Source organism: Cupressus sempervirens, chromosome 7 (genome assembly GCF_028749045.1).
Source record: "Cupressus sempervirens isolate cs-2001-9-10 chromosome 7, ASM2874904v1, whole genome shotgun sequence".
Taxonomy (NCBI): Eukaryota; Viridiplantae; Streptophyta; class Pinopsida; order Cupressales; family Cupressaceae; genus Cupressus; species Cupressus sempervirens.
The window spans coordinates 516,997,691-517,011,874 of NC_143124.1; the positions used below are offsets into that span (position 1 = coordinate 516,997,691).

Genomic DNA, 14,184 nt, shown 5'->3' on the forward strand with positions numbered 1-14,184 from the left:
AGGAAATCTCTTATTATTGTTTAACCAATACAATACAATTCATGGCTTATACACACCATTTATAGAGCCATATACAATCACCAAGTAAGATAATGGAGAAGGTGAATGATCGTGACTGTTGGGCTTCACATACCCAACAACCTATCCCATTGCGAAATGGCTGCCTAACAAACAAAATAACTATTTATTAATAATTTTAAAATCATAAAATAATTATATTATAAATTGAAAAAACTTGTCTTGTGATAACAAGAGCTCTTTGAGAGCTGGAGCAAATTGGACGTAATATTTGTTAAAATTATGGTTTTGAAAAGAGAAGTTATAAATTTTAGCAAATTTAATTTAGATTTTTAGTTAATATTTTAAATTTTAGTTTTTTAGAATAATGTGGCAACTAGCCATTGTCTAAAAATATACAACATAATGTAATGCATTGTAAAATCGTGAGATTTGAATGAATAGAGTTTTAACTAAGAAATTTAAGATTTTTAGAATTTTATTACATAAGTTAAATTTGGAGATTAATTGTTTTTAATTTTTTAAATTAATATATACTAAAATTTATATATATAAAGCAATACAGCTCTTAATAGCAATAATATAAAATATATTAACATTTTAAAATACTATATTCAAAACTAAAAATTGTGATATTAATATTGATAAGACATTATTTTTGTTGTGGAAGATAAAAACATGACTTTTTAATAAATCTACGAACTTGTGACAAATATCCAAAAGATAAAGTTGTAATTATTTTATAAATCTAATGAACTTGTGACAAATATGCAAAAGATAAAGTTTTAATTAATAAATCTAATGAACTTGTAACAAATATTCAAAATATAAGTTGTAATTATTTTATAAATCTAATGAACTTTTGACAAATATGCAAAAGACAAAGTTGTAGTTAGTAATGAACTTGTCACAAATATGGAAAAGATAGAGCTGGAATTAATGAATTCATTAATACATGTTAGAAAATATTGTATTTTTTGAAGTGGAAAAATAAAATAAACTCCACCAAAAATGTAATGTAACGAACTAATTAAAAAAAGGTAATAAATCAATATAAATTAATTTTAAAATAAAAAATTTGTTCAACTTTAAGAATAACTTTAGAAATAGAGTAATTGTTCTCTTAAAAAAATTGATAGAGGGGGGTAAAAAAAAAAAACCTATGCCTATAGATAGGCAGGGACTAATAATCCTATTTAACCCCAACCTGACTCCCTCAGTAAGCTTCCAGCACGATCGTTTTTCTCAACTCTTTATCACCTACTGTCCTCTCTCTCTCGCAAACCCCCTGTCGTACTGAACAATCCATTATTTTCTCAGTCAGATTTACACGCCGTAGAGTTACTCCATTAATTTCTTAGCTTTACAAATGCCACCTATAATAGAAAATGCCCGTCTTTTGTGCAATTCATGCGGAATTGACCTAGGGAGTGTTAGGCCCGATGTTAAGGTCACACAATTTCTTTACTGTAACAATTGTGACAAAGCTCGGAAATTCCACTCTGAGCATGCTTTCCTCCAAACTTGGGACGAAGACATATTTCTGGAAGCTTTTGCAGATTTCACATTGGAAGCATGCAATGGAGGGATCGTGAGGGCACATAAAGCCGTTCTGGTATGTTACAAACCCTAGCTGTTAAAAAACCCCAAATTTTTGGCTCTGCTAAATATTGTATTTTTATGTGACTTTTTGGTAGGCAGGGAAGTCCAAAGTTTTCAAGACGATGCTGATGGCAGGAATGTCTGAGTGTGTTAACGGTAGAGTGAAAATATCAGACATGACGGCTGAAGAATTGCATTCGCTAATTGATTTTCTGTATAGAGGGACTGTAAATAACAAGAGCTTGGAATGTCACGGAGTTGCGCTTTACAGGGCTTCTGTTAAGTATGATCTGCCCCTTTTGACGGCAAAATGTGAGTGGTTTCTTGAAAATAACGTGTTTACAGATGTTCGTGGAGTTTTCCAGCTTGCTACAGATTATGGAGTGGAGAAATTTCAGAAAGCTGTGTTGCCTTTCATTTTCAGTCCAGGGTTTGTTCGAAGCAACTGCCCTGCTGTGGTCATGAAAACTTTGCGAGTTGCTTCCAACTTCGAATGCTTCGCCGCTTACCGAAAGAAGAATTGTAAAGAGGTTCCTTTGATTCTGGAGACCGCTTTCTATCGAGTAGCAGGTACACCTCTAAATTGACCAGATTTTTCGTTTGTTGCTTTCATATATGAGTTGAGTCTTGACGAAGGAAAATATTTCTGGTTTGGTGCTCAGATTATTGTGACAACCTGCATAAGGGGGAGGAAGAACGAAACGTAGTGTCGGTAAGTTGAAAAAACCGTCCTTTTCTCGACAAGCAACATTCTATTTGGCTGTTTTTAAATTATCTAGGACTTAAAAATATGAATCTTAATTATATCTATCTATGTACTTTGAACACATTCCTTATATAGTTTGAGAGTGTGATTAAGCGCCTCTCTCCTTAAGCTTTTTTATTAGGAAACCTCAAGATATCTAAACTCTTTGACCCCATATACTCTTATTTTATCTAGGAACTTAAATTATGGAACTATTTAATGTGATCACATGATATATACTTTGATTGCATTCATCACTTGTAGTTTGATAGATTGATCAAGCCCTTCTCCCCTTAAGCTATTGGACCTTAAGCTCTTAATTTACCCAAGGCCTTAAACATAGAACCTACTATTGATATCATTCCATCATGCATACTTTGATTGGCACATAGGTTTTTAGATTAATCAAGTGCTTATCCTCTCAAGCCATCCTATTAGTACCCCTTAACACATGTACTTTTGTAACCTTTTGAGCTCTCATTTTATCTAGGGCCTTAAACTACATATCCTATTAATATCTAACTAATATGGTACCAACTTTGGTCATATGCATCACATGTAGTTTAATAGATCGATCAAGTGCCAGTCCCCTTAAGCCATTATATTAAGAGCCCTTAAAACATATGAACTCTCATGACCTTTTGAGTTCTTTCACCTGGAACCTTAAACCACAAGTTCTTACTACAATATTGTAGTATATCTCATTTGGAATGTGTAACATATTTATTAAAGTTTGTTATCTTTCTTTAAAATTTTTGTTTATCAATTATTCATTACATCATGTGTTGTGATGTGGAGTTTAATTAGACTCAGAGGTCTATTTGGCATAGTTTCTCCCTAGATTATATCTACGGGGGTTTGGGGGCAACGCCCCCAAGATGTAGTGTCCCTAAGACGAAATCAAGGGGCAACGCTCCTTGCGGGATCCTAGTCAGGTGTGCTCACTGTCGTAGTACAAAGTGGGATCGAGGCGTTTTCGGGGGGAAGCCAAAAAATGACTACTATTGTAAAAAACATCGATTGCTATCCTCTTATTGGATGACTTATTTTAACCCTAATTTTGTATGTAGCAAAAAGCTTGTATAAAATGGCTTAAGGTTAGGGATTTCATAATGTATGATGGTGTTGTAGTTTCTTGCGATAGTATTAAGTCATAAGGGATTGCGTATTGTAATCAATGAATACTAATAATATTGGACTTGCGGTTGGTGGATGTAGTCTAGGGATTAGGTGAATCTTGTTAAATCTTTGTGTCTTGTTTTTTTTCTGTGTGATTTTTGTTTCTTTTTGTTTATTTTTTTCTTCTGATATTGGCTATATTTGCATGTAACTGTTATTTATGTCTATGGTTAATCCTAACATCATGTACAATGAGCTAGTATACATGTATTTTAAATTGTAATTAGTTCTTAAATTTAGAAATTTGCACATACTTTGTGAAATTTGAATGTTTAACATACATGTATCCTTTTATATATATGCATTTCTTGTAATTCCTTTTTAACATATATAATGTAACTTCATGTTTATAATGGATAAGTTTTAACATTGACGAGTAGCCTAATCCCCCACTTCTACCCCCTTTACCTTTACTCACTAGATTTGATGAGGCTCACTTGTGAGCTAGGATTGATGAGAGCATAGATTTTATCAAAGTAGATGTTCTTTTCTTATGATGGAAAAATAGGTTTTAAAGGGGTCCAAAATCTTTTGCAAATGGTATACTAAAGATATTCTAAGAAGTCCAACAAGACAAAAAGGAACAGAGTTAAGACAACTAGAGTTGCATAAAAAGTCAACAAGCAACCAATAACCATACAAATCACTAAAGGCCTTTTTTTTCAAAACGAGCTTTTTGTGTAAAAAATATGATTGTTTTAGTTGGTGTTGGTGTTAGTGCAAGGGTTTTGCTATTGGCAGTGGCTAGTATTGGTGCCGTCATGTGTGTTGTCAGCTATTGGTGTTATTGAGTATGGTTTCCACAAGTGGCCTTGCTAGCCTAGTGGTGATATGGTTATTGATTTTGGTGCTAGGGATTTTCCTTTTGTTGGAGCTCTTTTTGGTGCTTCTACTAGGGGTTTCGCTGGTGCTAATGTGGGTTTTAGTATCTGTGTCTACATTGGGGTGTTGCATGCTACTCTTTGTTGTATGTAGGGTCTTTATTGGTTTTGGATGATTTGTTGCCAATTGATGGTGGTTTGTTGTCTACTAGTTTTGTAGGTGCTTTTCTATCCATTGTGACTTACTAGTTGTTGGGGCATTTTGGTCTAACAGATCTTTGTTGTCTAATGATAAGGTTGTGATAGGGTCTTTGGTTTCTCTTCCTCACGAGACTATAAAAAGTTGTGGATTGAGATTGAATGCTAAGGATTCTTTTCTTGTTTCTAACCCTATCTTGCTAACTTTGGAGGATGTGGTGAAAGACATTGGGTTCTTCGATTATAAAGTGATTTATCATTTTCAAGGTTTATGGTCAAGTCTTCTTGATTTGCACAAGTGGATTTCCTCATTGGGGGATTTTCTATAAGAAGGGATTTTTAATTGCTATGTTTGAGAATGGTGTGGATCGAAAGAAGATTCTATGTGGTCCTTCTTTTACTTGGTCAACTCAACATCGTCTATTGTTGGTGAAATTGTAGCACCTTGACTTTTCCCTTGCTTCTAGATTTGGGTGAGGCTTCCCTACCTTCCTCTTCATCTTTGGGTAGATGCTATTGCTGATTTTTTTGATGATTGATGATGAGTCATTAGATATTATGCATTCTACGTATGTGAGGATCCTAGTGGATGTGGACATCTCTAAGGGATTTCCTTAAAAGCTTAAGTTCGTGCATCTGAAAGGATTTTGGATTCAAACTTTGGACTATGAAGGGATTCCCTTTAATTGTAGAAAGTGCTTTATTACGAGTCATTTGGCGGCTCAATATAGTTCACATAGGGCTAAGACAATAAGTCTACTTTTTGGCGGAAGGGAGCCTCTTCTAAACATTATGTTGTTACTAAGAAGAGCTTCTCCCAGATTGTTGTGTAGAATTCCCCTTCTATTGAGCTTGTTGGTTCTATTCTAATCTCACCTATTGGTTCTGTTTCACTTGATGCTACTGGTGTTACTTTTGGTAGTGTTTTGGATGGAATGGTTGTGGTTGTTGCTGGTTCTAGAGCCGATATTGTTCTTGCTTGGTCTACTGGTAGATCTCTGGTTTCCTTGTTGTAATTGTTGGCTTATAGTCTTTTATAAAATCTTTTGATATCTTCATCATCTCTTGGGTTCCCCTTTGCCAATGAAGGTAGGTTGTGCCAAGATATCTTCCAATGTTGGATCAAGTATTGTTGTTCCCTCTGTTGTTGGTTATGATGTTGCTAGGCCAATCCAAAATTCTCTTGTTGGATCTGTTGCAACAATTTTGCTTCTTTAGGATTCATAGGAGGAGATTTCTATGGTTGAGGAGGGGTGGATCCCTATTATTGGAAAACACCATAAGAAGTTGATGCATGAGCATCTTAGGTTAATGAGAAATCTTGCATCACCTAAAAATATTTCTTGTTTTTTGTACGTCTTTGCTGTTCGTGGTGTAGCCATTGCTATCTTGAGTTTTGTGTATGCTTACTTAGCTTGTGCTTGAGGACTATTTGCAGTTCTAACCCTAAGAGCACAAATGCTGATGTGTCATATTTCTCGACATCTATGTTGTTCTTTCCGATCTTTGTTTCTTGCTGATTTCATCCTATGAGGCATGTTGTTTCCTTTGGCGTGGTTTCCTATGATGATGTGGTGTCTTGCGCAGTTGGGAGTTGCTTCCTAACTTGTGTTTGGATCTATCCTTAAGAGCATGTGAACAATCGATGCTCATTGCTTGGGTTATGCTATACATCTCCAAGAGTTGACCTATATTGTAATTAAATGCATGACTGGTCAACTTGTGGCCTAATTGGCTATATAAGCACTTGGATTTAATATAGGAAAGAAAGTAGAGTAGTAGCATGAAGTAGCATGATTAGTAAAAGGAAGATAAAGAGTGTGCATGAGGAATCTGATGTTGTAATTCTTCATATAAGGCCTCACAATTGGACATGTTGGTTTCTGTTTATCTTGTGTAATTAATCAATAAATCTACGAATTCCATGATCTCTTTGTTGCAATTCTACATTTGGCTTCCATGTGTACTCTAACACTAGTACATTTGAGACCTTTTTTTGATAGCTAGCTATCACAATTTTGATGAATAAATGTTGGATTGACGACACCACCTACTGTCACACTTTTGGCATCGAAAATACTGACGACGAGAATATTTGTCGCAATTGCAACGTTAAACATCGTCATAATCTTAAGGGAAAAAAGGACCTACGAGCTGGTTGGAGAGGTGACCAAGATGCCATTGGAACTTTTTTGGTGTCACAATTATGACACCCATGCGGCAGTATTGGTATACAACCGACGGTTATTTGTCGAAGATTTTCAACAGAAAATTGTTGGTTGCTATCAGAAATGTTTGTCATACCCACTACTTTGCAATCGATCATTCTTAGGTTACTGTCAGAATTGTGACAAAATGTTGTATTTAAAAAAAATTACTATCATGAATGAAGTGAGACATGTATGTTGCCTCTAATTAATTGCATGTTAGTTTGAATTGGTTCTTTGCACTATGTGACATATTTTCATAAACAATATTATTCTTGAAATAAACTTTCATTTTCAATTGCATCCTTCTACTTCTGATAAAATAATTAAAAATATTCTTAAGATTGAGTATGCTTTTATTAAAAAAGGAGAAATCAAGCTATATAAAGCTACAAAAGGGTCTTCTAATAGTTTCAATAATAACAATCATAAATCAAAGTATTGGAACAAAATCAAGAATGTAGTAAATGATGGTGTAGTAGATACTCACAAAAATTAAATCAAAGCAACTTGTTTTTAATATATCCAATCATGTAACAATTAGTACTCCTAATACTATATTTGCACCCCAGATCAATCAAAATAAAACAAATCAAAACCTCCTTTTTATTTGGACCAAAGAGAAAGTTCACTCCTTTAGGGGAACCACTTGAGATAGTACTACACACGCTTCTTACCAACAATATTATCACACTACGTGAGGCTAGACCCTTTGAACCTCCAATAAAGACAAAATGGTGGAATGATGCTCACTATTGTGAATACCATCGTAATAGGGGTTACAAAATGAATGATTGTATGAAGCTTAAAGAGGTTGTACACGATTTGATAGATGATGACACAATTTAGTTAATGGACATAAGACAAATAATGATAATACAATATTTAGATAATCATTGGTGAATCTTTAGACTTCAAAGATGCAAAGGCTAATTATATCTATTCTCGTGATAATGTGATTAAAATGCCAAAACCATATAATCAGTTTGTTAACTTCATCATCATCAAAGGTAAGAAGCGGGTTGAATCCTCTAATGTTATCACATTGATATTTCACTAAGATTATGACTAGACAACAATGGATATTAGAAGAAGATCCCTGGTATGATTAAAGGCCATATGACAAAATAGATAAATGATGTGGGTAATGGAGAATTGAGTCTTAAAGTGATTATGGCACAAACAACATGAAAACAACAAATGACACAAACATGCCTCTTGCTCTTGCCTGTGCTCCTGCCCAAGGGTGAATTCAAATTGCGTTCGTTCATACTACAACTACTACTGTGGTCTCTTCGAATAGGGATGATGTCGCACCGGTTGTGGTGGGGGATGCTCCTGTTGGGTCTGGTGCTTCTCCTGCTCATGGTCCTGCCCGCGTTCCTCCTTGTGTTCCTGCTTGCGTTCCTGTTCCCGCCCATGGATTCTCTGTCTCCTCTCCTATGGCTGTTGCACAAGTTGTGGTGGTTGCGGAGGGGGGTTCTACTATGAAGGGCTTTGCTGGGTCTTTGGCTGCTTCTCCTATGGTGAAGTCTGGTGGTGCTGGGTTTTCTATTTTGTCTGGGGCTAGGGGGGGTTGGGGTTTGTTGGTTTGGCATCTTATGCAGATGTTGCTGCTTTTGAGGCGGACCTTCATCGGTTTGCTCCTTCCGTTGGTCACTTTTTAGGTTCCTTAAAGCTTAGGGAGGTTACTCCTATGAAGGTGATCAAACCCTTACAGGTTTTGTTACATTTTGATACAGGTTATGAGATCTTCAAAACTACAAAGGATTTTTCCTCTCATGCTGCTATTTTTAGATTTAGAGGTTTTTGGCCCTCTCTTCCCACCCTTCATGATTGGATTGTTGGGTTCTGGAGGCACATTTTATCTGTAGATATTCAGATTTTCCCTGTTGCTAAAGATTTTTTTATTGTCGAATTTGATAATGCTGAAGATAAGAGGATGATCTTGTGTGATTACAACTTCTCTTGGGAGGATCGTTTCTCTTTGGCATAAGAATTTTGACCCACTTATAGAATATTTCTTGAAGATCCCTGTTTGGGTTAGGCTTCCGAATCTCCCCATGCATCTCTGGTTGGATTTAGTTTTGGAGACTATTGGGGTGACTCTTGGGGACTTTCAGATTGTGGATACGACAACTTTTGATGTTCTTCATTTGACATTTGCTCGCATCCTGGTTGAGATGGATGTCTCTAGGGGTCTTCTTGAGCAGATTTTTCTGGGTTCTCTGCGGGGTACCTGGACTCAGACTCTGGATTATGAAGGTTTTCCCTTCCAATGTAGGAAATGTCACATGATTGGCCATGTGGCAGCGCGTTGTTCTTCTAACAAGGCTAGATCAAAGAGTAAGCCTTCCTGGTGGGCAGGCGTCTCTGATAAGCATTACACAATTACAAAATCTTCATCTGACCGAGAGCAAGTTGATTCGGGGTCTCTTGCTTCTGGTGGTGTAGGGGACATTGCTCCTGATGCTTTGGTTCAACCTTTTTTGGAGGAGACTCTTGCTTCCCAGTCTGTTGAGCTTGATATCTTGATTGTTGAACCTTTGGCTGCTGTTTCTAGACCTGCTATTGTCTCTGGACCTAATGCTTATATTGTTTTGGATCTAGGTACGCCCATTTTGGCCTCTCCTAGGGAGAGTGTTTTGTTGGATGTTTTTTCTTCTCTTGTCTGCCATGTGGTTTCCTTTGTTTCTTTTAGGGATTGGCAGAATGATGCGGCTAAGCTTGAGGATGGATGGACAGTGGTAAAAGGAAAGAAATCTAGGTTCCCCATCCCTCCTCTAAATAAGAATTTGTGATCTCACAAGGGAGGTTCTAAATCTAAACCTAAATCTTAAGTTCCCTTGTTGTGGTTGTTTGGTGTGGTAGGAGTTAGTCAGTTGCTCCCTATCTTTGTTTGGTGTTTCATACTGGTGTATTTGGGCTTTATATTGTTATATCTTTAGATTTGTTGTACAAGGTTTCAAGACCTTTCAAAACCTGTTTTTACTTAATCAAAACAAATGATACAAATGTTTATGTATTCACAACTTCTTAATGCACTCGAAATTTTTAGGGTCAAGTAGTCACATGCATTGATCTTGAAGTCACACTTTCTTCTCAGCCATACAAGAACTTCAAGAATTAAAAATTAGATGATGAATCATATGTGAAGACCCCTAATCAACTGAAGTCAAGAAATGAGTTAAGAAGAAGGAATCTTAATTTCATTGCAAAGAACCTTGGTAGCCAGAACATAGGTGTCTTGGTAAGGGTAGAACCTACCTTATTTTATACTTCTCTCCCGTTTTAAGAGATTCCTTGGATTTAGCTATTTTGACACCCAAAGATATTGACGAAAATAGTAAAGCATTCCAATAGAATTCAATAGTTTCAATTTCAATTAAAGAAAGGAAAGATCGATTAAAAGAATATATAGATCATGTAACGCCTCACTAGGGAATCCAAAAGAAATTAATCTAAAGTTTCACTAAGTTTGTCAAACATTTTTGTTTTGAAAGATAATAATAACAACATATAATATAGTGGAAGCAATAACTCACATACATATAACCATCATAAACATATTACATCTTTTAAGGGTTCCATAACGTTGAATCACATTTAAGTTTATTAATATTAAATCTAACACATAACCAAAACCCACATCATGGACTAATCACAAGTGCGAATCCAATAAATAATATACAATTATAAAGAATTGAACTTGGCATAACTACAATGCCTAATCATCCACTGTACAAATCACAAGGTATGAAAAGCTCAAAGAATATACATCATAAATAAATACATCTCATAAGATCTCTGATAATCAAATACACACAACAGAGTATAATCATCTCTCAAAAATACAAGATCAGATAGAAAGGAACATCTGCACAAACACATCCAGCAATGACATCCAACTATCAGATCTCAATGGTATAAGAAAATGCACTACCACCCAACCTTGTGGAACCTAAATGGCCCACTCCCACCGTGCTGAGGAGATAATGTCAAGTCCCATATAGGATATAAATCCACAAGTCATAACCAACATCTAGGTCAAGGAAACACGTGGAAGAAAACTATCTCAAAGGGTACCAAGACACATGCAAACATCTAATCCCAAAGGCAACAAAGACACGTAGGAAATCTACTATACAAGTGGGCAAGTGTCATTGCATGACCCAACTCTAAGGTTACCCTGGTAGCCACTCTGGACTCCGACCACCTAGTGTCTCTATGCGGCACCAGTATCCTTTCATATAGACAAGGCATACTAATGAAGCAAGGTCGCAAACAAACATCCTCTCTACTCCCATCCTAGCCTGCACTAGTACTGAAGGCATGAGCAAGGAAAAAAATGACTCTTATTAGTTCATTTTAAACCCATTTAATGAAATGTTATCACTTATTAAAAAAACTTACAATGGGTTACCTAGGCAGTTACTCTGGGTTTCGGCCTCCATTGCAAGCCACTTCCCAATGTACAAATAGATTACCTACCTTAGGCTTATAAAAGTACAACTCATAAAATCACAATTTTCACCCTAGTCATTTACAAGCAACTAGAAAGCATCTATAGATAAAACACAATATTCACCTCAGTCCTTTATAAGCAACTGGAAAGCACCTAAAGATAAAATTTCAATATCACCTCACTCCTATACAAGCCATTGTAAAGCACCAAAAGATAAAACACAATAATCACCTTAGTCCTATATAAGCAACTGGAAAGCATCCAAAGATAATTGATCAAAAGCTCAAAGGTTACAACATGAAAGTCACACCGTTCACCTCAGTTCTATATAAGAAACTGGAAAGCATCCAAAAGACAACTGATTGGAAACTCAAAGGTTGCATCAGGAAAACACACCATTCACCTCAATTCTATACAAACCACTGGAAAGCATTAACAAACATTGATCAAAACTCATCATAGAAAACACATGACACATTACCATGGCTAGGTATAAAAAATCATGTATAAAACATCCTCACAAAACAAAACCCCCAAGCCTTTGGTAAACCTCTTGAGCTGGTCAATATTTTAAGTCACCCTGAACCCAACATCAGTAAACTTCATGTCACATAAGGTACATACAAAAGTAACTTAGTAATTCATTAGGTTTTGAAAACATAAAAGTTAAATTTTCACTTATAAGTTTTTAAGTTTCCATTTTTGTTTTCAAGCATTATAGATTGACAGAGCTTTTCGATTACAACTAGGGTTCACATTTTAGTCCATTCAAAGTATCAAGATTTCTAAGGTTCCCGTATTATTAAAAGATGAAATCAATTTTCCCTAATTGTAGAAATTGTTTTCGTACAAAATAAAATCCGTTAAGTAAAACTCTATTTTATTATTAAAAAAATCATCTCTCCAATTACAATTATCAAAATACTGTACATATAAATTTTAATAATCCATTAATGAAAACTTTAAATGAATGTTATTAAATTAAATCAATAATCAATAAATTATTAAAAATAATAATTATTGATTTATTATTAAAATAACTCACATTAAATTATTAATAAAATAATTATTAATCTAATAATAAAATAATAATTATTAAAAATAATAATATTAATAACTTTTAACATTTAATAATTATTAAATTTAATTAACATATAATAAAAATGTTATTAAAAATTTAATAAAACTAAAAAAATAAATTAAATAAACTTACCATGTAACTTTTAGAGCCCGTGGGCTATTCTGCTGCCGCAACAACCTTGTTGACACAACAACTAAGAACTGCCTACGATAGTACTTGTTGCTACAACAATAGAGTCTGCGTTGCGGTAGACCTTCAAGGTTGTTGACGCACTCTCATTATCGTGCAGGAGGGGTAAGAAAAAAGGTGAGGGGGAGTAGGGGGAATGGTCCACTTCCCCAATTTTTTAATTTTTTATTATTATTATAAATATTTTATATAATAAAAACATAAAACATGAAACCCCCTTTCAAAATCCAATTTCACAATTTTTAAATAATGTTGTATGTGATAAAAATTATGACAGTAAAGATTTTATTGTGGTAATTTTTTATTAACATATTTTTTTTTAATAAATTTATGAAATGGATTTGATAGGGAAAACATGAACAATAAATCAAATCTGCCAATTTAACTTCTGGTAATATTTTCCAAACCCTCGTTCTGATTTTAACAATTCCAAATACAAATCTTTAAATTAACAAACAAGGGTTTCAAAAAGACGAAATTCATTCACAGACGTCTTCGAAAACAAAGAATAGTAGATTCACAAACAAGGGTTTCAACCCAATCGAATTCTGAAAACAATTTTACTCAAACACAGAGAAGAGATATATTTTCAATGAAAGAACTACTGCGCAAAACCCACAAGATCCTACTTGAATTTGATGCTAAAACAATGAACGCATGAAGCTCACAAGCAACTCTTTTTTCCTTTGAAACTCTCTTCTCAAAAAATGGCTCCTCTAAATCTCAATATAGAGAAATGAACTCTAATTTCCTAATAAAGAGTTTTTCCCCAAATTAGGACTTCAATTGTGCAATCACACGAAACCTCCTTTTCCCTTTATTATTTTGTTATATTTTAATCTCATGTGCAAACTTTATGCAATTTAATTAAAATAAGCTTTATTAAATCAATTCCTTTACTCTTTAATTAAATCACAAGATGTTTTTAATAATATAAAAAATATAATATATTTACAAATTCAACTAATAATATTATTTAGAGTTTATTATTAAAATGAAACTCCTAAATAAATTATTATTAAATTAAATAAATATAAATACGCCAAAATTGGAACTTTAATAATATCTTTTAAATTTAATTCTTTTATTTAATCAATTTCTCAATTAATTCAATATAATTAAATATTGAATTTCCTTTATAAAATTTTCATTAAATTAAATCATTAAATTATCTTTTAATTTGATTTAATTATAACAAAAAATCATAATAGACCCATAAGACTAAATGCAGAAACCTATTATAACATACAAGATACTAGATCGAATTCAAGGGTCAAAATCATGAATTTAAGTCACTTGAAAATTCGGAAGGGTGAACAACTGAGGTACTTGTCATACTTTCTACGATAATTGGCTTAAGGTTAGGATTTATATTCAATAATTATCTCCCCACTTTTACTATTGAGATACTGTGATGGGATACACTCATCCTAACAATTTAGGGAAGTTGATACCTGATACCTGCAATCTGTATAAAATCCACACATGTACATACTCATATGTTCTAAACTAAACAGAAAATGGCGAGGAGTGGTGCATCTTGTAGATCATGAGTAGCAGGTCACTATGACTCCCTCTCTCAACCACACCAGAAACATCAAACATAAAGTAAAACATACATGTACACCATACACATGCAAGTATGGGGTAACTATATAACTGCATATAAGTCACACATC

At 34.2% G+C, this 14,184-nt stretch overlaps 1 protein-coding gene across 3 annotated transcripts in view; it reads left to right on the forward strand.

Moving 5' to 3' along the window:
- Window positions 1-1,153: 1,153 nt before the first annotated feature.
- Window positions 1,154-14,184, forward strand: part of LOC149547799 (uncharacterized) — a 63,757-nt gene continuing 50,726 nt past the window's right edge. For 2 of the 3 annotated variants that reach the window (XM_089791847.1, XM_089791846.1), the window contains exons 1-3: window positions 1,271-1,633; window positions 1,716-2,190; window positions 2,283-2,332. In XM_089791847.1, the coding sequence (XP_089647973.1) occupies window positions 1,388-1,633; window positions 1,716-2,190; window positions 2,283-2,332 (771 nt within the window). In that variant the 5' untranslated portion in view covers window positions 1,271-1,387. Of the gene's footprint in view, window positions 1,634-1,715; window positions 2,191-2,282; window positions 2,333-14,184 lie in introns of all 3 variants that reach the window. The other variant, XM_089791845.1, reaches the window with a different exon arrangement.